This window comes from Mangifera indica, chromosome 4, assembly GCF_011075055.1.
Source record: "Mangifera indica cultivar Alphonso chromosome 4, CATAS_Mindica_2.1, whole genome shotgun sequence".
In the NCBI taxonomy this organism is placed as follows: domain Eukaryota; kingdom Viridiplantae; phylum Streptophyta; class Magnoliopsida; order Sapindales; family Anacardiaceae; genus Mangifera; species Mangifera indica.
In genome coordinates this window covers 12,385,735-12,412,091 of record NC_058140.1, presented here as the reverse complement: position 1 = coordinate 12,412,091, position 26,357 = coordinate 12,385,735, and the positions used below count along the sequence as shown (strand labels likewise).

The 26,357-nt window shown below is 31.7% G+C and overlaps 4 protein-coding genes across 4 annotated transcripts; 3 read left to right on the top strand and 1 right to left on the bottom strand.

Annotated features, from left to right (window-relative positions):
• The first annotated feature begins 1,773 nt into the window (after nucleotides 1–1,773).
• LOC123214812 (probable carboxylesterase 12) lies at nucleotides 1,774–2,948 on the top strand. The gene has a single exon (XM_044634807.1). It carries the CDS (start codon nucleotides 1,875–1,877, stop codon nucleotides 2,823–2,825), a length of 951 nt encoding a protein of 316 aa, XP_044490742.1. The 5' UTR covers nucleotides 1,774–1,874; the 3' UTR covers nucleotides 2,826–2,948.
• Nucleotides 2,949–4,060: 1,112 nt separating this feature from the next.
• LOC123214516 (probable carboxylesterase 7) lies at nucleotides 4,061–5,349 on the top strand. Its single transcript, XM_044634326.1, has one exon. The coding sequence runs from the start codon at nucleotides 4,234–4,236 to the stop codon at nucleotides 5,182–5,184; it is 951 nt and encodes a 316-aa protein (XP_044490261.1). The 5' UTR covers nucleotides 4,061–4,233; the 3' UTR covers nucleotides 5,185–5,349.
• Nucleotides 5,350–8,489: 3,140 nt separating this feature from the next.
• LOC123214513 (probable carboxylesterase 7) lies at nucleotides 8,490–9,688 on the top strand. Its single transcript, XM_044634323.1, has one exon. The coding sequence runs from the start codon at nucleotides 8,573–8,575 to the stop codon at nucleotides 9,521–9,523; it is 951 nt and encodes a 316-aa protein (XP_044490258.1). The 5' UTR covers nucleotides 8,490–8,572; the 3' UTR covers nucleotides 9,524–9,688.
• A 41-nt stretch (nucleotides 9,689–9,729) lies between these two features.
• On the bottom strand, nucleotides 9,730–10,489 carry LOC123214514 (probable carboxylesterase 2). The gene has a single exon (XM_044634324.1). The coding sequence runs from the start codon at nucleotides 10,283–10,285 to the stop codon at nucleotides 9,833–9,835; it is 453 nt and encodes a 150-aa protein (XP_044490259.1). The 5' UTR covers nucleotides 10,286–10,489; the 3' UTR covers nucleotides 9,730–9,832.
• Between the last annotated feature and the right edge of the window lie 15,868 nt (nucleotides 10,490–26,357).

Sequence of the window (26,357 nt, the reverse complement as noted above, 5' to 3'; positions counted from 1 at the left end):
ATAACAATCAACACAACAAATACAAAACAATCCAAACTTTTCTTTCAAACACATACAAACTCTGATGAAGCCAAACACAAATAACCCATGAGATAAAAATGGACAGAGAGGATTGTCAATGATGTGTGTCGAGGAGGTGGAGTTGTAGTCATTGTGCAAAATGGGATGGCATGCAATGTCAAAGATGAGTGGCGTAGTGAGCACAAGACAAGTGACATGCGACACGGGGGCACGATGAAATTAAAAGTGAGAGACACAATAAGCCAAAAGCAGAAGAAAAATAAAAGCAAATAGGAATAAAAACATAAAATAATTAAAGTGAAAATGTAATTTGTTTGCACTATTACAAAGTTTAAGTAATATTTATCTTATTATATTTTATATAAAAATGATAAAAATATTTTTTGACTACTTAAATTAGTGTCTAATTTTGGTGATTATTTCATTATTTGTCAACTTAGATTACCACCTGTGCATTTAAGCTTGTAAATCCATTTCCCGGTATATGGACATATGTATGTATGTGTGTGTATATATATATATATTTTGGTAAGTCACATAAAATTATTACTTAAGTAATATTTTAACTCAAGCATTATTTCTAAAGTATGAGAGACATTATTATTATTATTATTATTAGGCTAAAGGACTTATTCCTATCTGAAGTTTATTCCTTTTTCTAAATTCTGATTCATTAATTTTTACAAATTTAAATATTTATTAATTTGTTAAATTTTACTATTATTGTTAGAATTAAAATTGTCATTTTAAAAAAATAATTTATCCCCATTTTCCATCTTAATTTTGAAAACTAATAATTTTCTTTCAACTTAATGTTAAAAAAAGTTACTTTTTCACTCTTACCATCTAAAGTTTTCATATTTTAAAGTTAATAGACGCTCTCTTAAAGTTTAAAACATTTGCACTTATATTCCAAAAATGCATACCTTCTTTTTTACAACCATTTTTTCTAACCATTGACTCTAGCGACACCTTCTCTTCCTCTTTAGTGATTTCCAAAAATCACAAAAAATTTGATAAAATTAGTCAAATTTACTATATAACAATTTGTGTAAATCACACAAATCGATTGACAATCTATGCATCAACTAACCATTTCTTTGTCAAGGGAATGGTCTTAAGTCTTGGTTGTTCTATTTGTTTGTCAATCGACAAACTTACAATATTAACTAATTAATTTATGGACCTCAATTATGAGAGTCTCTATGTCTTGATAAATCTTAGTCAATCAATAAACACATGATTCTGATAATTATCTCTCTATCTAAAGATACAAATCAATAGTATATTCTACCTACGGGTTTGTCTAGGTCACAAGTTACTCATTTATTAGTATTTTTATTATTTATGTTTTATATGTATTATTTAATTTTCTATCTCATTGGGATACTCAATCTCTATTGATATCCAATTTCTTAAAACTCTCTTGAACTTCAATCTACTCTATTTAATCTCTGACTGATTTTCTTTCTATCATATTTAATCATCCCTAATATGGTTTAAAAAATCCATAAAATATAAAATATCATTTATCCCAAATTTGGTTAATATCACAAAACCCTTAATAGGCACGACACGAACCAAATGGCCCCTTCGTTTAAACAGTGTAGATATGTGTGATCTATCTAATTTGCACAATAACTATGTGGCCACTAATGATCAAACCCTCGCCACTAATTAATTAGCAACTAATTTAATTAATTACCAAAAAAATAAAATTGCTGCCTAACATCGACTCGCTATATACGAAGAGAAACAGCCCTCTAGCACCTTTTAACTCATCCCCCATCCTCTCTGTAGTCCAAACGAAGTTCTCTGTATGTCTCTCACTCCTCTTCTTCTTCTTCATTGATATGGCTTCCACCCAGCCAGAAATAGCCTATGATTGCTCGCCTATGCTAATAGTTTACAAAGATGGCAAAGTAAACCGGCTCGGTGGCAATGACGTCGTCCCCCCATCTTTTGATTCCAAAACAGCCGTTGAGTCCAAAGACGTTGTATATTCACCAGAAAATGGCCTCTCTGTCAGGCTTTACCTCCCAAAAAACGTCAACCAAAGCCAAAAACTTCCCCTTCTTGTTTACTTTCACGGCGGAGGCTTCTGCATCGAGTCCCCCTTCTCCCCTATGTACCACAATTACATCAACTCCTTAGTTGCCGAAGAAAACATCGTTGTCGTCTCGGTTCAATACAGAAGAGCCCCGGAGCATCCTCTCCCTTGCGCTTACGACGATTCATGGAGTGCCCTCAAATGGGTTGCCTCCCATGTTAACGGATCAGGCCCTGAAGATTGGCTTAACTCTCACGCTGATTTCGAGAAAGTGTTTTTCTCTGGTGACAGTGCCGGCGCTAATATAGCGCACAGGATGGGCATAAAACATGGCATGGAAAAACTGGAAGGCGTTAACGTTGAAGGAATTGTTTTATGTCACCCCTATTTCTGGGGAAACGAAGCAGTGGATAACGAGACAAATGATGCAAAAAGCAGAAAGTTTATTGAAACGTTGTGGCGATGTGCCTATCCGGAGACAACCGGATTCGATCACCCGTGGATAAATCCTGCGGAAGATCCGGACCTGGGAAAGCTGGAGTGCAGGCGGGTGCTGGTTTTTGTAGCGGAGAAGGATTTGCTATGCGCCAGAGGATGGTATTGTCATCAGAAGTTGAAGGAAAGCGGGTGGAGAGGTGACGTTGAGGTTTTCGAGACCAAAGGAGAAGACCACGTTTTCCATTTGTTCAATCCCGATTGTGGAAATGCCAAGGTTATGCTCTTGAAAACTGCCGGTTTCTACAATACTAATTAATCATGTGGTTTTGTTTGTTTCAGTAATAATAGGACAAGGGAAAGAAGAGACGAAGGAATTCAACAGAAAATAGATTGAAATTTTACAAAAGAATCAAATAAAAAGAGGCAATTAATACGAAAAGTGAATTACTAAAAAATATGTGCATGATTTTATTTCCTTTAGGGTCATTTGATTCAAGTTTTTTAAGATTATCTTGATAATATATTTTTTATTTTTTTATTTAGTTTGTCAGTAATATAAGATTACAGTAATTTTTTATTATCGATATTGATGTGACAGATAATATAATTGATAATTACCATATTCGCCTTAGATATTTAAAGATTATCAATACAATCTTGATTTTATTATAATTATATTATTATTTATTAATTTTTGAGACAAAAATAAATTTATTTTTAATTAATATGATAAATAATATAAAAATATTTAAAAATAATTATATTCAAAGACATTTAAGTAAAATAATTTACTAGTAATCTTTTATTACCTTTAACCAAATACAATAATTATTTATATCTACCAAATTTTATCAAACATAGTAACCGTTTATATCCAGTAACCTTTTAAGTAATCTATTTTCAAGATAATCTTTTTATTTTGATAATAAAACATTAACTAAACTAACCCCTTTTAATGTTTTATTAAGAGTAAGAGTCATTTTCCCACCCAAGGTTTGGTGGCAAAACCTTTCTACCCCTTGACAACATGAACAACATTTTTCCACCCAAATTATAAATATGTTTACAGAAATTTTTGATTAAAAAGGCAAATCTATAATTTTGTTTGATTGGATGCATGCAGTCTGATTGATTGCGTAAGAGCCTAAATAAATCTTTTCGTATTCGAGTCAAACATTTGCTCATTGTGTCTTCATTTCATCTCTTTCTTAATTATTTTCTGACTTCCTGTTTTTGTCTCTCCTGTTTTTCTTGGTCGCGTAGTTGGTCCATTTTTTGGCTTGACAATAACAAAAAGAAAGAAAGAAGAAGACAGAAAAGTTGATAACCATCACCAGAGCAAAGAAAACCAGAAAAAATGTGGGAAAAAAATTATTTTTAAAAATTAAGTGTTAAGATAAAATGCCAATTTCTAAAATAATTTTTTTTTAAATATTATTAATAAAATAATTATTATAAATAAATGTTTTTATTTTTAATTAATTATAAAAAAAAATTGCCCTCCACCATCCACTCGCGATAAAACGAGGAGGAGCAGCCATTTAATCTCCTACCACTCATCCCCATTCCCTCTGTGGTCCAAACAAAGTTCTCTGTATTTCACCATCCACTCGCGATAAAACGAAGAGGAGCAGCCATCTAATCTCCTACCACTCATCCCCATTCCCTCTGTGGTTCAAACAAAGTTCTCTGTATTTCTTTCAGTCTTCTTCTTCTTCATTGCTATGGCTTCCACCCAGCCAGAAATAGCCTTTGATTTCTCGCCTATGCTAATAGTTTACAAGGATGGCAAAGTAAATCGGCTCACTGGGAATGACATCGTTGCCCCATCTCTTGATCCTAAAACCAACGTTGACTCCAAAGACGTTGTATATTCACCAGAAAATAGCCTCTCCGTCAGGCTTTACATCCCAAGAAACGTCACCCAAAGCCAAAAACTTCCCCTTCTTGTTTACTTCCATGGCGGAGGCTTCTGCATCGAATCCCCCTTCTCCCCTCACTACCACAATTACATCAACTCCTTAGCTGCCAAGGCAAACATCGTTGTCGTCTCGGTTCAGTACAGAAGAGCCCCGGAGTCTCATCTCCCTTGCGCTTACGAGGATTCATGGAAAGCCCTCGAATGGGTCGCCTCCCATGTTAACGGATCCGGCCCTGAAGATTGGCTTAACTCTCACGCTGATTTCGAGAAAGTGTTTTTCTCTGGTGACAGTGCTGGCGCTAATATAGCGCACAGGATGGGCATAAAACACGGCATGGAAAAGCTGGAAGGCGTTCAAGTTGAAGGAATTGTTTTATGTCACCCGTATTTCTGGGGAAACGAAGCAGTGGGTAACGAGGCAAGTGATGCAAAAAGCAGAAAGTTTATTGAAACGTTGTGGAGATTTACGTATCCGGAGACAACCGGATGCGATGACCCGTGGATAAATCCTGTGGTAGATCCGGACCTGTCAAAGCTGAGTTGCAGGCGCGTCCTGGTTTTTGTAGCGGAGAAGGATTTGCTCTGCTCCAGAGGATGGTATTATCATCAGAAGTTGAAGGAAATCGGGTGGGGTGGTGACGTGGAGGTTTTCGAGACCAAAGGAGAAGGCCACGTTTTCCATTTGTTCAATCCCGCTTGTGACAATGCTGAGGCTATGCTCAAGAAAACTGCTGCATTCTACAATACTAATTAATCTCCAGTATAAAATAAAGGGTGGTTGTTTGTTTTCAGTAATAATAAGAGGCGAAGGAATTGAGCAGAAAATTGATGACACCAAGGTTTTTGGATGTATCAAAATGGCGCCTTCTTGTTGCAGCCATTGATATTTAAGTCAATAATAGCATTTATGTTATGTGAATGCATTGTTGTGGAGTAGGTTAATTCTAGATATGTTAGGTAAATCAATTTTCAGAACACGCCAATATGGTCAAATAAATATCTTCTGCAGTTTTAAAACCGGGGATACGGATGGGTGGTCATATTAAAAGCAATAAAATTATATATATATTTTTATATAAGATAATATATTATTATATAATTAAATAATTTTAAATTAAAATTAAAATAATATTTAATTATATAATAAAATATTATTTATATATGCAAAAATATATACATATAATATTGTCTTTTACAAAATAAGCAAATCAGATACAATTAACTTGAAAAGTGAATTACTACAAAATGGCGTATCATTTTATTTCCTTTTATGTTTTATTAATAGAAATATACATTTCACCATACCCATATTCGTGCAAAAATAATTTATGGTATCAATATCATTTTTCCACCCAAAGTATAGTTCTTTAACAGAATTTTTGATAAAAAGGGTGAATCTGAAAATTCGTTTTATCCAACAAAGGCGATTGGCTCGATGCATGCAGTAAACCAATGTTTTAGCTTAACCATAAACCAATTTGGTGAGGAAAAAAAGAAACAAATTAAACTTTAAACCAATGTTTATCCTTACTTTCAAAGTGGTCACTAAACAAGAGAACAAAAGGGTTTTAGCTTTGATTTGTGGCTAGTGTCACAAGTTTTTTAAGACAATTGTGACATTCGATGACATCAGGCAAGATATTGATAAACTCTACGATGGTAACAAAAAGATATGAATACATGGGTAGCTTCTAGATGAGTTTCCTTCTCTTATATGTGATAACATTTGAAGATTAGTTTGATGGGTATCAACTTGTTGGGGGACTTAGGGTTTGAAGGTCAATATTGTTTATGATTTAAAGTTTTTGAAGACGAATTAGGATTTAAGGTTGAAAGTGTTTTATGGGTCGAATGTGAGTGTATGGTTAAAAGTTTGGGTCTATAAAGGGTCTCTATATATGGGTTAGTGTTTTTAAAATAAATAATTTCAGAGGTTTATATTTTGTGGTTGGTTTTGAAAATGGGTATAATGAGGGAAATGGTTTGTAGTTTAGTGTTTGTATAAAACAAACAAAAACGTGTTGGATCTAAGCTTGCTAACCATTATTTATACCATAGTCATCTCGATCACCTGTACTTACAAAATATAAAAAAATATGAGAGTGATTGAATATCACTCTGTAAGTAGGAAATTATACTTAAATTTAACTAAATTTCTAAATTGCACTTGAAAAATCACCCAATAAATATGAGATTTTACTTAACTTATACTACTCTTATTAGTATACTTGAAGAGCTCTAAAGTCTTGTATCACTTTCTTAAGAAGTACTGTAGTCTCATTCAATCATCAAAGAATCACTTTAGATCCTAAAACTAGGATGATCCCTTGTATTCTTATTTGTTCAAGTGAAAACATTTTCTAAACTGAATTGAATATTTATGTCAATCAAGCGAAGTTAAGATAGGGATTCAACGCATTAGTTGTGTGAATATCGCTATGTAATCCACCTATTAACACCACTATGAATTGGCGAACTAAACTCTACTACAAGCATATATACCCTACTATAGATATTATATCCTACTATAGACTATTGCGTCCTACTACAAACAGTGTAGAGAGTATAAACCCACAATTGCCCTTTGTAACAACCTGTATGAACTCAAGCCCCCTTGTAATGTCGATTCACTTTTGAAGTTCGGTCGCTGAAGAAACTAGTAAAAAAATACAAACCCTAATGAGAAAATATAATTTTTCAAAACTTAGGTTAACGATAAATTGTGAATTTTTAAAACTAATATGAGAAAATAAAATAAAATTATATATATTTTTAATATTATTGATTAAATGACAATTTTATTTTTATATTTAATTAATTTTTTTAACTTTAGCATATAACAAGTCTTTTCACCTTGGGATAGGAACATGTTTTTAAAACATTTAATGACACGGTAGTTAGGCTTTTAAAACTTCACAGTAATATGTTAAGTTGCTGACCATTGTTCGTATCATAATTGTCTTGATCACATGCATTTGCAAAACATGAAAAAATATGAGAGTGAGTGAATATCACCCACTACGTAGGAAACTCTACATAATTTAACTAAATTTCTAAATTGTTATTGGAAAATCACTCAATAAGTATAAGACTTAACTTATAGTATTCTTATTAGTATACTCGATGAGCTCTAAAGTCTTGTATCTTTCTCGGGAAGTACTGTAATCTCGTTCAATTATTAATGAATTACTCTAGATCGTAAAACTGGGATGACCTCTTATATTCTTATTATTTCGAGTGTAAACATTTTCTAAACTGAATTGAATATCTATGTCAATCAAGTTAAGGTGAGATAGGGATTCGACATATTGGTTGTGTGAGCATCATTATGTAATCCACTCATTTATATCATTACAAACTATCGAACTAAACTCTATGGCAAGCAAATATACCCTACTATAGATATTATATTCTACTATAAAGTTTTGTGCCCTACTGCAAATAGTGTAGGGAGTGTAAACTCACAATTGTCCCCAGTAACGACCTACATGACCTCAAGCCCTCTTGTAATGTCAATTCCCTTCCAAAGTTCGGTCTTTGAAGAAGCTAGTAAAAAAATGCAAACCCTAAGGAGAAAATATAACTTTTCAAAACTTAGGTTAGAAAGAAATTGTGAATTTTTAAAATTAATATAAGAAAATGAGATAAAATTATATATTTTTTAATATTACTGCTTAAATGATAATTTTACTTTTAGATTTAATGAATTATATTAACTTTAACATTTAATGGGAGGATAGTTAAGTCTTTAAAACTAAACAGTAAATATTTGACATAATACTAAACCTTGGGTTAGAATATGGCCTTTGGCCTTAATTAAAAGAAAAGTGGTACCTAGTTATTATGTGCAATGCCATGCATATCTATTTCAGGAATAAAAATATATACACACTTATATATATTATCACATAATTAAATATTATTATATTTTTAAATTAAAATTATTCACTCATATAATAACATTTATATATATATATAATACATATAATTTTATTAATTTATTATTATGGTAGCTAATTAATACGTCATAATTCACTATTTATGAAGAGAAACCGCCCTCAGACATCCTCTCACTCATCCCCGTCCTCTCTGTAGTGCAAAGAAAGTTCTCCATATTTCTTTCAGTCTTCTTCTTCATATCTATGGCTTCCACCCAGCCAGAAATAGCCTATGATTTCTCGCCTATGCTAATAGTTTACAAAGATGGCAAAGTAAACCGGCTTATGGGCAATGACATTGTCCCTCCATCTCTTGATCCCAAAACGAACGTTGACTCCAAAGACGTTGTATATTCACCAGAAAATAGCCTCTCCGTCAGGCTTTACATCCCAAAAAATGTCACCCAAGGCCAAAAACTTCCCCTTCTTGTTTACTTTCATGGTGGAGGCTTCTGCATCGAGTCCCCTTTCTCCCCTCTCTACCACAATTACATCAACTCCTTAGTTGCCGAGGCAAACATCGTTGTCGTCTCGGTTCAGTACAGAAGAGCCCCGGAGTCTCATCTCCCTTGCGCTTACGACGATTCATGGAAAGCCCTCAAATGGGTCGCCTCCCATGTTAACGGATCTGGCCCTGAAGATTGGCTTAACTCTCACGCTGATTTCGAGAAAGTGTTTTTCTCTGGTGACAGTGCCGGCGCTAATATAGCGCACAGGATGGGCATAAAATCCGGCATCGAAAAGTTGGAAGGCGTTAACGTTGAAGGAATTGTTTTATGTCACCCCTATTTCTGGGGAAACGAAGCAGTGGGTAACGAGACAAGTGATGCAAAAAGCAGAAAGTTTATTGAAACGTTGTGGCGATTTGCGTATCCGGAGACAACCGGATGCGATGACCCGTGGATAAATCCTGTGGTAGATCGGGACCTGTCAAAGTTGAGTTGCAGGCGGGTCCTGGTATTTGTAGCGGAGAAGGATTTGCTTTGCGCCAGGGGATGGTATTATCATCAGAAGTTGAAGGAAATCGGGTGGGGAGGTGAAGTGGAGGTTTTCGAGACCAAAGGAGAAGACCACGTTTTCCATCTGTTCAATCCTGCTGGTGAAAATGCTGAGGCTATGCTCAAGAAAACTGCTGCTTTCTACCTTAGAAATTAGTTAATGGTTGTTGTTTGTTTTCAGTAATAATAAGACAATGGTTTGATGACCTCTTGGTTGTATCAGAATGGCGTTTACTTTGTTGTCTGTTTGTTTTCAGATCATTTCTACTGTAATCTTGTGCACTTCCAGTGGTAATTAGTAAATGGTTGTTGTTTGTTTTCAGTAATATCTTCTGCACTTCCAAAACTGGGGATTCTGATATCTAGCCAAATTAAAAGCTTTTGCAAAAGCACCAAATAACAAGATACAATTGATATAAAAGTTAATTACTGAAAATTGGTAAAAATTTTATTTCCTTCTATGTTTTCAGGCCATCTCTTGAGTCTTCTGATTGATGAAACAAGCAATATGTTTGAGCAAAGCCACAGCATTTTCACAACTGGGATTGAACAAATGGAACGCATGATCTTCTCCTTTAGACTCAATAATCTCCACAACGCCTCTCCATTCACTGTTCTTCAACTTCTCGTAATAGTGCCATCCCCTTTCTCTGTACAAATCCTTCTCTGTAACACAAACCAGAACTCTGCAGCTCCCCAGCCTCGCCAGGTTGGGATCAGCTACAGGATTAAACAGCGGATCATCGCACCCACTTGTTGAAGGACATACAAAACGCCAGAATTTCTCTACATATTCTCTTCTCTCTAGGTGATTAACCTCAGCACCGATCGGTTCACTGGCCCAGAAATACGGATGAATCAAAATAATACCCGCAACCTTGAGACCCTCTGGTTTTTCTTGGCCATATCTCAAGCCCATGAAGTGTGCATTATTAGCACCCGAACTGTCACCTGCAAAATAGACCTTTTCAAGATCAGCATAAGTGTTTAGCCAATCTTCAGGACCAGTTCTTCCATGGCTTGATGAGATTGAATCATGATTGATGCAGACAATGTAGAGGCCTTGTGCATTTAATATAGTATACCTGAAAGGAGTACAAAATATTAAAGAATTCCTGGAAATTAATAGATTAAATTTTGGTATGTTTGTCTAATTTATTAGAATTCATTATTATCTTAAGCTTCTAAAAATTATTTATATTTTGTAAATGCGTGTTGCTTTCTGATGCCCTTGGAATATCTTAGCATCTCCGATTTTTATTACTTGGATTGCTTTCTGTCCTACGAATTTCACTCTGTTTTGGAGCGTTGAACTTGAAAGTCGGCAATAAGATAAGATAAATTATTGTATAGTCTTGTTTGTATAACTTCTTTTCACTTTCCTATGAAATATATTGATGCGGAAAAGACATTTTTACCCATCTTTGGACAAGATTTTTCAACTCAATCAAAGAGACACAAAATAATAGAAGTGATAATTATCAGTATCTACGATATAATATGATATAGGAAAAAAATGATACGTATCATAGATTTATCAAATTAATATGATATAATAAATATATCTTACGATATGATATGTATTCTATGATATGATATATATTATCGATATGAACCGATATATTTTTAAAGGAAATAATGATGTATTAAAAGTATTTAATGAAAATTTTAAATTTTTTAAAATGTTTATGATATTTATTAAAATGATGATATAATAGTTATATATTTTTTTATTATTTCATTTTTTGAAAATTATATCGTATGATAAGATACTCGATACACAATATAGATAATTAAGTTTTTTATACATAATACGATAAACCATACGACTACCATGATAGAAACCACACACCAAATTTACATGAAAAAAATCTCCTCATAGCGAGGAGCTGTAATTAACTTTATCAAATAAAGTTTACAATTGCAATTTCTTTCTAACAAATCAACACTATTTTGAAAATTGGACTGTACCAATCAATTCAACCAATTGAATCAAGAATTGGCTCCAAGTTTGGTCTAGTTAATATCAAAAAGTGGGTTACTTGTTGGCTCGATCAAAACTGGTAAAACCAGATTTGATCAAAATCTAGAGTATTTTAAGAAAAATTAATTATTTTTGAGTAATTTTATTATTTTAGATTAGATTATATGAATTTCTAGAAGTCTGTAAATAAAACATAAGTTCAAAAAAAAAAAGAAAAAAAAGTGTTTAATATCCATCAAAATGTCTTCTATAGATATAGACAATAACTTGTAAAATTATGTTTTTTTTTTTGTATCATGAGATGAAAATATTTTTTCATATAATTATTTCATTAAGATCAGATGAATAATTGTCACTTCTTAGAAAAAATATGTTATAATCATCATAGGTATGAATATCTTGATTGATTTTATTTTTTACAAATTTTTAAACAAAATTTGTTGGTTAATCAGATATTATTTAAAAAATTTATTATAATTTAATAAAAAGTGAAACTGACCAATTTTTGATTAAACCGGTCAAACTATAAACTAGTGAAAGAATTGATTCGATCACCAGTCAGGTTTTAAAAACATTGCAAATTAGAGTACAATAAGAAACACAAAGAAAGAAAACTCATATTTTCTTCCCACACACAATATGGCTTTTGTATGTTATCCCTGCTCAAAGCTTACTGTAAAACCCCTTTCCAATCGGGTACCCTCTTAACATTTACTGTGAAAAAACTTAAAAGATTCACGCTTGGAGTGTTCATATTGAAAATTCTATAACTTAAAAGTAACCTCAAAACCAAGGTGCAGAAAATTTTAAAATCGGTAAAATTTTCATTTCATCAACCTTCAATCAAAGTCATTTAAGAACGTCCAATCTGATTTCCTAACAATTGTGGAAATGTATAAAAATGTTTTCCAATGTAATTTAATAAAATACCCTCATCTGAATATAAAATCCTTAAACGGAAAAATAAAATATCAATCAATCATAAACATTTTTTCTAATATTACTTTTAGCCCTTTGGCTCTTGCCAACTACATCTCATAACCTTCGCATATCAATTATTTACAAAAACATTAAGGAAGATAGAGTGAGTGTTAATCGCTCAATAAATAGTTGATCCTTCTCAACCTTATACATCATATATAGTATCTTAATATCATTCTAAACTTTAAAACCTTATAAATTAGATAAAATGCAGTTAAAAAGCTCTATGCAATTCTAATTAAAATATTTTTCTTTTCAAATTCTTTTATGTCTGTCGATTAGAGTAAATTGAAGCACAAATGCAGAACCAAGTGGTCATACTGAGTTACCATTTTCTAACAACATTAGTAGTTAGTTGACATCACACCTTTATCATCACTACTCCTTGTAAACTTAGGGTGTACAATTAGCTCATTGGGTTCGCAACTGCAACAACCCTATACTTAATAAAACATTAACTTTCATGTAAAAACATGTTTTCATGAACATTTTCTAACTTTCATTAACATATGGGGTCAAGTCCCCCCGTCATTTGAAAACGCTCTCATTCTCTTTTGAAATCATGCATCGTAACATAGATTTGATTCTGGAGCATTTAGTGGCAGCCGAGAGAAGTCTATTATACTACGCGGGAAACAAGAAGAGTTTTCAGATTCACTAAACTCTTTTGAAGCAATGACTGCAAGCCATTGCATTTTCTTTAATGAATTCGATAAACCATGTTTGGGGAATAAAATTCTTGTTGAAGAATGCGGTACCCTCAGAAGCAACTTTGTTTAGCCCTAAAAGATGCAACTCGCTGGTTAGGTTTTCAGAAGAAATTGCGGATGATGAATTGCATTTTCCCTTAAGTCATTTTGTAAATCGCTTTAAGTGGCAATGGCTTTCATAGTTTATATGACATAAGGATGTATGGTAGGAGGTGGTTTTTCCGCTATTGCGCCAATTCTTTGTGATTGGTTCCTTGCCATTCCGTGGCTCAAAATTAATGACATGTTGGAGTGTTTGATTAAATGGGTTCGATGCTTGGCCTGTGAGAATACTTGAGAGGGTGTTGAAATCATTGAAAGGAAAATATGCTTTCCATCTAGAACACTTTAACTTTGAAAATTTGAATCGGGAAAATTCTACTACCCAATTAGAGGGGACCAGGTGGTTGTTTTGGATTGGCAGTGACAAGAATAAAATGACTTTGAAATTATGGAGGAAGGACAAGTTTACAATTTTTTTTCATTTGGTATTTGTCTTGGTGGTGTCGTTATGTTTCGGTATTTACCATGCTTGAGAAATTCATCACCAAAAATGAAATTTGGGAAAATCACACCTCAAAATTTAGTTTAATCTCAGACTTTCAAAGTAAGCCCAATTGATACCTCTGATTTATAACTCTCAGCGGATTTAAGTAATTTTTTCACCTCCGATTTTGTATAGTTTGATGTAACACATCAGTCGGTAGATCCAAATAACACCCATCAAAACATACCTCTTGATCAGGCATTATCAACTCAGCCTGGTGGTGTTATTTGGATCTATCAGCTAACTTGTTACACCAAACTATATCAAATTCAGAGTGGAAGAATTACTTGAATCCGTTGAGAGTTATAAATAAGAGGTTTCAACTGGGGTATTTCTAAAAGTTCTGAAATTGAATTAGTTTTTGAGGTATAGTTCTTTTCAGATTTATATTATTTAATATCTAACTCATTATCGTGTCTTATAGTTATAATCGTACAGAGTGGGTGATGACATTGACATTGTATTGTTCGCTAAAAGCTAACAAAGAGCTAACACACACTCAATCTGTATAGACATCAGTGTTGCTGAGCATAATGGTATATTGAAATCTAAAATATAAGGTATAAGAATTGAATCATACATTGAAAAATATGGATTCTAATGTAAAATTTATCTAGTTTTGGGCTTTCCAGTCTCATAAAAGTGTGATTTTCCCGAAGTTGATATCATCAATGTAATTCTCAATTAGAGTTTGTGTTTCCTTTATTGATGAATGAAATAATCTCGTAGTGCATTTTCCAACCATTTTGCTCTCTTGATTTTTGAATTCTAGATTTTTGGGTTGTATGAAATCATTGAACGCCACAATTTCTTTATAAATTTTATTTTCTCTAAATCCTAAGCCTCAACACCAATAGGCTCATTGCCACCAAAATATGGATAAAACACATTGTTTTGAAAACCGAATGAATCAATCAAAACTGATAGAACAAGATTTAACCAAAATTTTGGGTATTTTTAAAAAATGTGATTATTTTATATTAGACTGAATTAATTTTTAAAGCTCTATAAAGAAAATATAAGTTCAAAAATAAAATTAAAAGAAAAAATATCTCATATCTATTAAAATGTTTTCTATAGACAATGATTTACAAAATTATATTTTTCTTTTTATCTAATTACTTGATTGAAATCAAGTGAATAATTGTCACTCTTTAGAAATGATATATTTTAATCCCCATAGGTCTGAATATCTTAATTAATTTTGTTTTTTTGCAAAATTTTAAACAAATTTTGTTGGTTAATCAATACTATTTTAAAAATTTATTATAATTTGATAATAAATTAAACTAAGTGATTTATGATCAAATCATAAACCAATAAAACAATCCATTCAGTTTTAAAAACATTGATAGTGATTCCTGCGAGTTTGAGACCTTCAAGTTTCTGTCTTCTATATCTCAAGCCCATGTAGCGTGATATTTTTGGGTCAACTCTTTTCACTAGTCAAATACACCATGTGGAGATCAGCTAGAAAATTTGGAATCTTAGAGGCAATCTCCATTAACATGAGAAGCGATCCATTTGAGAGCAGCCCATTAAGCTAGAGAATTTAGCCAATCATCAGGATGGTTCCCATTAACGTGAGAAGCAATCCATTTGAGGAAGTTTCTAAACCCTGTATTAACCCCACATTAACCGTAATCCACCAAAAGTTTTGGGGTGCAAAGCCGCGGAATTCCAATTTTTATCTAAACCCCACATTGACCGCAATCTATCAAAAGTAATATGGTTGAGCTTATGCCATTATTTCTTTATGAATAAATGTCAAGTCAATTGACAGCATTATCAAACATACAGAATTGAATAATATTCTGATTTTGAATAAAAAATTAATGGCCAAATTCATTTTTACTTACAAATTATTCTTTTTCTAAATTTTCATTTATTTACTTTAAAAACTTAAACATTTACTTATCTATTAAATTTTATTATTATTATCGAAGATAAAATTATTATTTTAATATTTTATTTTAAAAAAATAATTTATATCTATTTTTCATTATTTTAACTATCAATTTTTTAATTTTAATTTTAAAAAGTTATTTTTCACCACTATCATTTTGGGTTCTTTAAGGTTTTCATATTTTAGAGTTAACAATCATTTCTTTTAAAGTTTTAAATATTACACTTTCACCCTCAAAAATTTATTTCGTTTTTTGAGTAATCATTTTTCTTGGAGGTGGTTTTCCGCTATTGTGCTAATTCTTTGTGATTGGTTCCTTCTCATTCCGTGGCTCAAAATTAATGATACATTGGAGTGTTTGATTAAAATGGCTTCGAAATTGTGGACAGAGGACAAGTTACATTTTTTTTTCATTTGGTATTTGTCTTGGTGGTGTCTTTTTGTTTCCGTATTTACCATGCTTGAGAAATTCATCACCTCAAATGAAACTTGGGAAAATCATGCCTCCAAATTTAGTTAAATCTCAGACTTTTCAGGGTAAGCCCAGTTGATACCTATGATTTATAACTCTTAGCAGATTTAAGTAATTTTTCACCTTTGATTTTGTATAGTTTGATGTAACACATCAGTCGATAGATCCAAATAACACCCATCAAAATATACCTCTTGATTAGGCTTTGTTAAGTTAACCTGGTGGGTGTTATTTGGATCTATCGGCTGATGCATTACAACAAACTATATCAAATTCGGAGTGGAAGAATTACTTAAAATTCGTTGAGAGTCAAAAATAAGAGATTTCAACTGGGTTACTTCCAAAAGTTCTGAGATTGAATTAGTTTTTGAGGTATAGTTCTTTCAAGATTTATATCCTTTGATATCAAACTCATTATCATGTCTTCCAGTAGTAATCGTGTAGAGCGGGTGGTGACATCGGCATTGTATTGTAAAGATTAGCAAAGAGCTAACGCATAATCAATCTGTATAGGCATCGATGCAGCAAAGTATGACAATATTTTAGGATTCAAAATACAGGGTATAAAAATTTGATCATACATTAAAAAATATAGATTCTAGTGCAGGGTTTATATAGTATTGAGCTCTTCAATCTCAATAAAAGTGTGTTTTTCTCAAAGTTGATATCATCATCGTAATTCTCAATTAGAGTTTGTATTTCCTCTACTGATGAATGAAATAATCTCGTAGTACATTTTCGAACCATTTTGCTCTCTTGATTTTTGAATTCTAAACTTTTGGGTTTGTACGAAATTGCTAAACACCACACCGTCTCTGTAAATTTTATTTTCTCTAAATTCTAAGCCTCGACGCTAATAGGCTCATTACCACCAAAATATGGATAAAACACACTATTTTGAAAACCAGATTGATCAGTTTAATTAATTAAACAGTAAATTAGATATAAGTTTGGTTTGATTAACATTAAAAAATGGTTTTTTTTTATGAATAAATGACAAGTCAATTGATAGTGTTATGCCATTATTTATGAAAAATATGCTTTCCATCTAGAACACTTGACTTTGAAAAGTTCAATCAGGAAAATTCTACTACCCAATTAGAGGGGACAAGGTGGTTGTTTTGGATTGGCGGAGACAAGTATAAAATGGCTTCGAAATTGTGGACGGAGGACAAGTTACAATTTTTTTTTCATATGGTGTTTGTCTTGGTGGTGTCTCTTTGTTTCTGTATTTAGTATGCTTGAGAAATTCATCATCTCAAATGAAACTTGGGAAAATCATGCCTCAAAATTTAGTTCAATCTCAGACTTTTCAGAGTAAGCCCAGTTGATACCTCTGATTTATAACTCTCAGCGGATTTAAGTAATTTTTTCACCTCCGATTTTGTATAGTTTGGTGTAACATATCAGTCGGTAGATCCAAATAACACCCATCAAAACATACCTCTTGAGTAGGCTTTGTTAAGTTAACCTGGTGGGTGTTGTTTGGATCTATCGACTGATGTATTACACCAAACTATATCAAATTCGGAGTGGAAGAATTTCTTAAAATCCGTTGAGAGTTATAAATAAGAGATTTCAACTGGGTTACTTCCAAAAGTTCTAAGATTGAATTAGTTTTTGAGGTATAGTTCTTTCAAGATTTATATCATTTGATATCAAACTCATTATCATGTCTTCCAGTCGTAATCGTGTAGAGCAAAGTATGACAGTATTTTAGGATTCAAAATACCGGGTATAAAAATTTGATCATACATTAAAAAATATAGATTCTATTGCAGGGTTTATATAGTATTGAACTCTTCAATCTCAATAAAAGTGTGATTTTCTCAAAGTTGATATCATCGTCGTAATTCTCAATTATAGTTTGTATTTCTGTGACATTCCATTTCGAAACGGACCCCTTAGTGGTAATTAGTAAAAAAATTTTTTTTTGTTTGCTAATGATAACCATCAAATACAATTTGATGTTTATGAAAAATCATCACATAATACTTATTGGAATACAAAAAATAGTTGTGTCAAAATATCTCAAATTAAAATTCAGTGAATATAAATAAATTGATAGTTCCAGAATGCATGAATTTCATAAAATAAATTATTGTGAAAATGATCAGAATAGAAATAAAATAAACATAGCCAAAGCGCAGTTTAACGTGTTGATTTACTCACCCCCCCGCCTGCCTCGTTATTTTTTCCTACCTGCAACACCCCAAAATAAATATATAAATTGTAACAGTCAGTAGACTTTTTAATAAATTTGATATTTCATATGAATATTTTTTACGGAGTCTCACCGTCACATCCATCCCGGATGTACCCAACTGGATTCCCATCTCAGGTGCCTCTTACGTCATCATTTTGGAGGGCATCTGTTTCAATTATATATCTATTTTTACCAAATCTGAACACCCGTCTCAGGTGTCACTCACGTTGATATCACATATCAAACTAATTCTGTTTTCTCTTTATGCGGAATCAAAATGTCTCATTAATTGGCTATACTTTTGTTTATAGCTATCTTAATCTATTAAATTTTTATCCACTAAAGTTCAAAGATTAACCCACGGAAGCATCATCCAAAGCATTGAACTTTCAATTCATTCATTCAGCCATTAAAAGAAAAGAATTAATTATAGATATATATATAAAATCAGGTTATTTACTTAATAAATGCAACAAGCCAAACTTTGCACGATAAGACGCACGTAACATATTATTATTTTATAAATTCAACAATCCAATTCTTAGCACATGCCAATTTCAGGCATGCAATCCAGCTCATGATGATGATTCATCCAAAGAGATAAAGCATACATTTAATACAAAAAAAATATCCAGCACAATTAGCCACTCAAAATTTTCCACAACTTCATGACAACCAGTCATTCAGAGTATTACTGGCATTTATACATGCACACCATAACGCGTATGGATACATACATGCCACTGCAGCTGAAAATAAAGTCTAATGCATGCTGCAATATTTTCATCTGTAACTGGCGACGGAAATTCTACCTTTAAGCCAAACGACGGAAGTTTCCGCCTTTACCAGGTGTGTATATTGTACGTTTAATATGCAAGATATATTTCTGAGCAGTGCGTCATTTATGCCGATAAACTCTAAAAAAAATTCTGATTTGGAAAGACAGCCACATTTACAGAATCCTTCCTTCTCTTCTCTTTTGTTTTTTCTAAGCGTCTATCCTAAAATCCTCACTTTCAATCCTCATGGAAATTAAAAAAAAATCTCAACAGTATAATCATACACAAAATCATATTCACAGAAAATTATTGCAATAAGAGGTGTAGACAACCTATGTTTCTCTCTTTTTTTTTTTTTTCTGGAAACCATTCCCAGACTTTTCTTTCTTTGTATGTCTAACCACCGAATCACATTCTATCAATTTATGCAACGATTATTTCAACAATTATATTGCAACCCATCATCACCGCTTAAATAATTCTGAATTCCCGTATGCATTTATACACTTATTCTCCTTATATATACATAAAGAATACACATATATAACCATAATAACTAAACATCTGGAAACACTTTTATATATATATATAAACACACATAAAAATATCAACTGCTTCATAGAATATAGATGCAATAGGGAAGGGTGGTTCAAAAGCCTACCTCTCCTCTGTCTTCGCGTGGCAGTAGTCTCCTCGATGACCGCTTTCTCTGATCGGCGAATGGAAGATTCTTCTTTCTCTTTGGCTGCGTAAGAAAATGTTGATGACAATGTAACAATTATGTAGTGAAGATGAGAATACTTTTCTTTGTGCAAAAGAAACAAATATGAAAACCCAGCCGAGAGCCCTCTGGAAAACTATTTCTTTTCTTTTATGTCGTTATTCCTCCAAAACGGCTTCCAGGAGAGTTATATCTAGCAAGTGTTACTCAAACAAATACAAATGGCAGGAAAAATGTATTGCGCTTGCACACAAGTGGTGGGAAATAGACTCTGCGTTTCTCACAATCTTTTACCTAAACAAGTGGCTTATAAATATACATACATATTTTTATTCAAATAATTAGCAAAATAGCCAAATTACCCTTTTATTAATTTATGAATATTACAATTTCCTTTACTGATGAATGAAATAATCTCGTAGTACATTTTTGAACCATTTTGCTGTCTTGATTTTTGAATTCTAAACTTTTGGGTTTGTACGAAATTGCTAAACATCACACCGTCTCTGTAAATTTTATTTTCTCTAAATTCTAAGCCTCGACGCCAATAGGCTCATTACCACCAAACTATAGATAAAACACACTATTTTGAAAACCAGATTGATCAGTTTAACTAATTAAACAGTAAATTAGATATAAGTTTGGCTTGATTAACATTAAAAAATGGTTTTTTTATGAATAAATGTCAAGTCAATTGATAGTGTTATGCCATTATTTATGAAAAATATGCTTTCCATCTAGAACACTTAACTTTGAAAAGTTCAATCAGGAAAATTCTACTACCCAATTAGAGGGGACAAGGTGGTTGTTTTGGATTGGCGGAGACAAGTATAAAATGGCTTCGAAATTGTGGACGGAGGACAAGTTACAATTTTTTTTCATATGGTATTTGTCTTGGTGGTGTCTCTTTGTTTCCGTATTTAGTATGCTTGAGAAATTCATCACCTCAAATGAAACTTGGGAAAATCATGCCTCAAAATTTAGTTCAATCTCAGACTTTTCAGAGTAAGTCCACTTGATACCTCTGATTTATAACTCTCAGCGGATTTAAGTAATTTTTTCACCTCCGATTTTGTATAGTTTGGTGTAACACATCAGTCGGTAGATCCAAATAACACCCATCAAAACATACCTCTTGAGTAGGCTTTGTTAAGTTAACCTGGTGGGTGTTATTTGGATCTATCGGCTGATGTATTACACCAAACTATATCAAATTCGGAGTGGAAGAATTACTTAAAATCCGTTGAGAGTTATAAATAAGAGATTTCAACTGGGTTACTTCCAAAAGTTCTGAGATTGAATTAGTTTTTGAGGTATAGTTCTTTCAAGATTTATATCATTTGATATCAAACTCATTATCCTGTCTTCCAGTCGTAATCGTGTAGAGCGGGTGGTGACATCGACATTGTATTGTTCACTAAAGGTTAGCAAAAAGCTAACGCATAGTCAATTTGTATAGGCATCGGTGCAGCAAAGTATGACAGTATTTTAGGATTCAAAACACAGGGTATAAAAATTTGATCATACATTAAAAAATATAGATTCTAGTGCAGGGTTTATATAGTGTTGAGCTCTTCAATCTCAATAAAAGGGTGATTTTCTCAAAGTTGATATCATCATCGTAATTCTCAATTAGAGTTTGTATTTCCTTTACTGATGAATGAAATAATCTTGTAGTACATTTTTGAACCATTTTGCTGTCTTGATTTTTGAATTCTAAACTTTTGGGTTTGTACGAAATTGCTAAACACCACACCGTCTCTGTAAATTTTATTTTCTCTAAATTCTAAGCCTCGACGCCAATAGGCTCATTACCACCAAACTATAGATAAAACACACTATTTTGAAAACCAGATTGATCAGTTTAACTAATTAAACAGTAAATTAGATATAAGTTTGGCTTGATTAACATTAAAAAATGGTTTTTTTATGAATAAATGTCAAGTCAATTGATAGTGTTATGCCATTATTTATGAAAAATATGCTTTCCATCTAGAACACTTAACTTTGAAAAGTTCAATCAGGAAAATTCTACTACCCAATTAGAGGGGACAAGGTGGTTGTTTTGGATTGGCGGAGACAGGTAAAAATGGCTTCGAAATTGTGGACGGAGGACAAGTTACAATTGTTTTTTCATATGGTAATTGTCTTGGTGGTGTCTCTTTGTTCTGTATTCAGTATGCTTGAGAAATTCATCACCTCAAATGAAACTTGGGAAAATCATGCCTCAAAATTTAGTTCAATCTCAGACTTTTCAGAGTAAGCCCAGTTAATACCTCTGATTTATAACTCTTAGCGGATTTAAGTAATTTTTCCACCTCCGATTTTGTATAGTTTGGTGTAACACATCAGTTGATTGATTCAAATAACACTCACAAATATCTCTTGATTAGGCTTTGTTAAGTTAACCTGGTGGGTGTTATTTGGATCTATCGACCGATGTATTACACCAAACTGTATTAAATTCGGGGTGGAAGAATTACTTAAAATTTGTTGAGAGTTATAAATAAAAGGTTTCAATTGAGTTATTTCCAAAAGTTATGAGATTGAATTAACTTTTGAGGTATAGTTCTTTCAAGAGTTATATCATTTGATATCAAACTCATTATCATGTCTTCCAGTCATAATCGTGCAGAGCGGGTGGTGACATTAGCATTGTGTTGTTCACTAAAGGTTAGCAAGGAACTAAACACAGTCAATCTGTATAGGCATCAATGCTACAGGTATGACAGTATTTTAGGATCCAAAATACAAGGTATAAAAATTTGATCATACATTAAAAAAATATAGATTCTAGTGCAAGGTTTATATAGTATTGAGCTCTCCAATTTCAATAAAAATGTGATTTTCCCAATGTTGATATCATCATCATAATTCTCAATTAGAGTTTGTATTTCCTTTACTGGTGAATAAAATAATCTCGTAGTGCATTTTTGAACCATTTTGCTCTCTTGATTTTTGAATTCTAAATTTTTGGGTTTGTACAAAATTGCTTAACACCACACTGTCTCTATAAATTTTATTTTCTCTAAATCTTAAGCCTCGATGCCAATAGGCTCATTACCACCAAAATATGGATAAAAAACACTATTTTGAAAACCAGATCGATCGGTTTAAAGAATTAAACTGTAAATAAGATATAAGTTTGGTTTGATTAACATTAAAAAATGTTTTATTGATTAATTTAGTCAAACCTGATCAAAATTGATAAACCAAATGAACTAGTCAAAATTGACAGAACTGGATTTAACCAAAATTTTGATAATTTTTAGAAAATTTAATTGTTTTTTAGTAATTTAATTATTTTAAATTAGATTAGATGAATTTTTATAACTCTCTAAAGAAAATATAAGTTTAAAAATAAAATTAAAAGAAAAAAAGTATCTCATATTTATTGAAAATTTTTTTTATAAACAATGACTTACAAAATTATAATTTTCTTTTTATTTAATTGCTTAATTGAAATCATGTGAATAATTACCACTCTTTAAAAATAATATATTTAATTATCATAAATCTGGTATCTTAATTAATTTTGTTTTTTTGTAAAATTTTAAACAAAATTTATTGGTTAATTTTAAACTATTTTAAAAATTCAACATAATTTAATAATAAGTTAAACCAACTAATTCACAATTGGATCATAAACTAATAAACTGCGAGCTTGAGGCCTTCAAGTTTCTGTCTTCCATATCTCAAGCCCATGTGGTGTGACATTTTTGGGTCAAGTCTTTCACCAGTCAAATACACCTTGCGAAGGTCAGCTAGAAAATTTGGAATCTTCAGGGCAATCTCCATTAACATGAGAAGCGATCCATTTGAGAGCTGTCCATTAAGCTAGAAAATTTAGCCAATCTTCAGGGTAGTTTCCATTAACGTGAGAAGCAATCCAGCTGAGGAAGTTTCTGGTTTCGGTTATGGAGTTTTGGGATGTAAAGCCTTGGAATTCCAGTTTTCATCAAAACCCCACATTGACCGTAATCTACCAAAAGTTGTATGGTTGGGCTTATGCCATTATTTCTTTGTGAATAAATGTCAAGTCAATTGATAGTGTTATTAAACGTACAGAACTGAGTAATATTCTGACTTTGAATAAAAAATTAATAGCCAAATTTATTTTCACCTACAGATTATTCTTTTCTAAATTTTTATCGATTAACTTTAAAAACTCAAATATTTATTTATCTTTTAAATTTTATTATTATTATTGGAGATAAAATTATTATTTTGATATTTTATTTAAAAAATAATAATTTATATTCATTTTTTTGTCTTATTTTCGAAAACTAACAATATTTCTCCTATTTTAATTTTGAAAAATTACTTTTTTACCCCAATCATTTTAGGTTTTTATATTTTAGGGTTAACAGCCGTCTTCCTTAAAGTTCAAAACATTATATTTTCACCCTAAAAAATTTATTTCCTCTTTTTACGATTGTTTTTCTTAAGGATTTACTTTATTGCGTCATCAACCTCACAAATGACACCTCCTCTCCCTCCTTAATGGTTTTTTGATGTGAAAACCATCAAGAGAGAGAGGAGGAGCTGCCAAAGTGAATGACCAAGAAGAATGGTCATAAAAAAGAGGGAATGAATTTTTTAGAGTATAAGTGCAATATATTGAACTTTAAAGGGGGTGGTGGTTAACCCTATAATATGGAAACCCTAGGAATCTAGATGGTGAGGATGAAAAAGTAACTTTTTAAACTTAGTTTAAAAGAAAATTATTAGTTTTCAAAACTAAACAAAGAAATAGTTATTTAAATTTTTGAAAGTTTACAGATGAAAATTTAGGAAAAGAATGATCTTTGGGTGGGAATAAGTCCTTTAGCCAAAATTAATTTGATGACATCAATGATGAGATTTGTTATGCGGGAGAGAATTTACTCTCTTATAATTCTAGCTCCAACAACAATGGTTGTCATGTGACAAATTCTCTGTGCACCTTTAGCAGAGTAATAATTTATGTATAGATAATTCGTGTTATAAGAGAATAGATATCTCTCATTGTCTATATAAGTAAACACTTGTCTTTGAATAAAGTTTCAATCTAAATGACTTTACAAATGAAACTGAGAAATGCTCCACACTATTCACATATAAGAATGAATAATAATTTAGAGAATGAAATGCAAATTGTTCAAGACAAAATAAACTAAAATTACAAACACTTCTAGTTTTTCACCACATTCAAACATTTGCCTTAGAATTCCAATTTTCATATAAACCCCACATTATTTGTAATCTACCAAAAGTAGTACAGCTGAGCTTATGTCATTATTTCTCTGTGCATAAATGTCAAGTCAATTGATAGTGTTATCAAATTTGCAAAATTGAACAATAGTCAAATTTTGAATAAAAAATTAATGGCCAAACTTGTTTTCACCCACAGATTATTCTTTTTCTATATTTTTATTTATTAACTTTAAAAATGCAAGTATCCATCCATCTATTAAATTTTATTATTACTATTAGAGGAAAAATTATCATTTTTAGATTTTATTTAAAAATTAATAATTTATATCTATTTTCCACCTTAATTTTTAAAATTAACAATTTCTCTCATAACTTAATTTTTAAAAGTTACTTTTTCATTCTTAACATCTAGGATTCCTAAGGGTTCCATATTTAAGGGTTAACAACCACTTTCCTCAAAGTTCAAAATATTGTACTTATACTCCCAAAAATGTATTCCCTCTTTTCATTGATTGTTACTCTCAACAATTCACTCAAGTGTGTTGTCAACCCCACAAATAGCACCTCCTCTCTCTCCCTAATGGTTTTTCAATGCAAAAACCATTAGAGAGGGAGAGAAGGTGCCTTTGAAGTGAATGACAAGGAGAAATAGTCATTAGAATGAGAGACTAAATTTTAGTGCAATGTTTTAAACTTTGAAAGGAGTGATGATTAATCCTATAATATAAAAACCCTAGGAACCTAGACAATGGGGGTGACCAAGTAACTTTTTAAACTTAAGTTAAGAAGAAATTATTAGTTTTTAAAACTAAAGTGAGAAATGGGTATAAATTATTATTTTTTAAATAAAATTATAAAATGATGATTTTACCTCTAACAATAATAGCAAAATTTAATATATTAGTAAATATTTGAGTTTTTGAAAGTTAACGGATAAAAATTTGGGAAAAGAATAATCTTTGGGTGGGAATAAGTCCTTTGGCCAAAATTAATTTGATGACACCAATGATGGGATTTGTTATGCAGGAGAGAATTTACTCCCTTATAATTGTAGCTCCAATAACAATGGAAGTCATGTGACAAATTCTCTATGCACTTTTAGCGAATTAACAATTTATGTATAGATAACTCATGTTATAAGAGAATATATATCATCACTTGTTGTCTAGACAAGTGAACACGGGTCTTGGAATAAAGTTTCAATGTATGACTTTGCAAATGAAATTGAGAAATTCTCGGTACCATTCACACATCAAAATGAAGAATGATTTAGACAATGAAATGCAAATTGTTCAAGACAAAATAAACTAAAATTATGGACACTTCTAGTTTTTCACCATATTCAATTATCAACCTCGGAATTCTAATTTTCATATAAACCCCACATTAATCGTAATTTACCAAAAGTAGTACAATTGATCTTGTGTTATTATTTCTTTGTGAATAAATG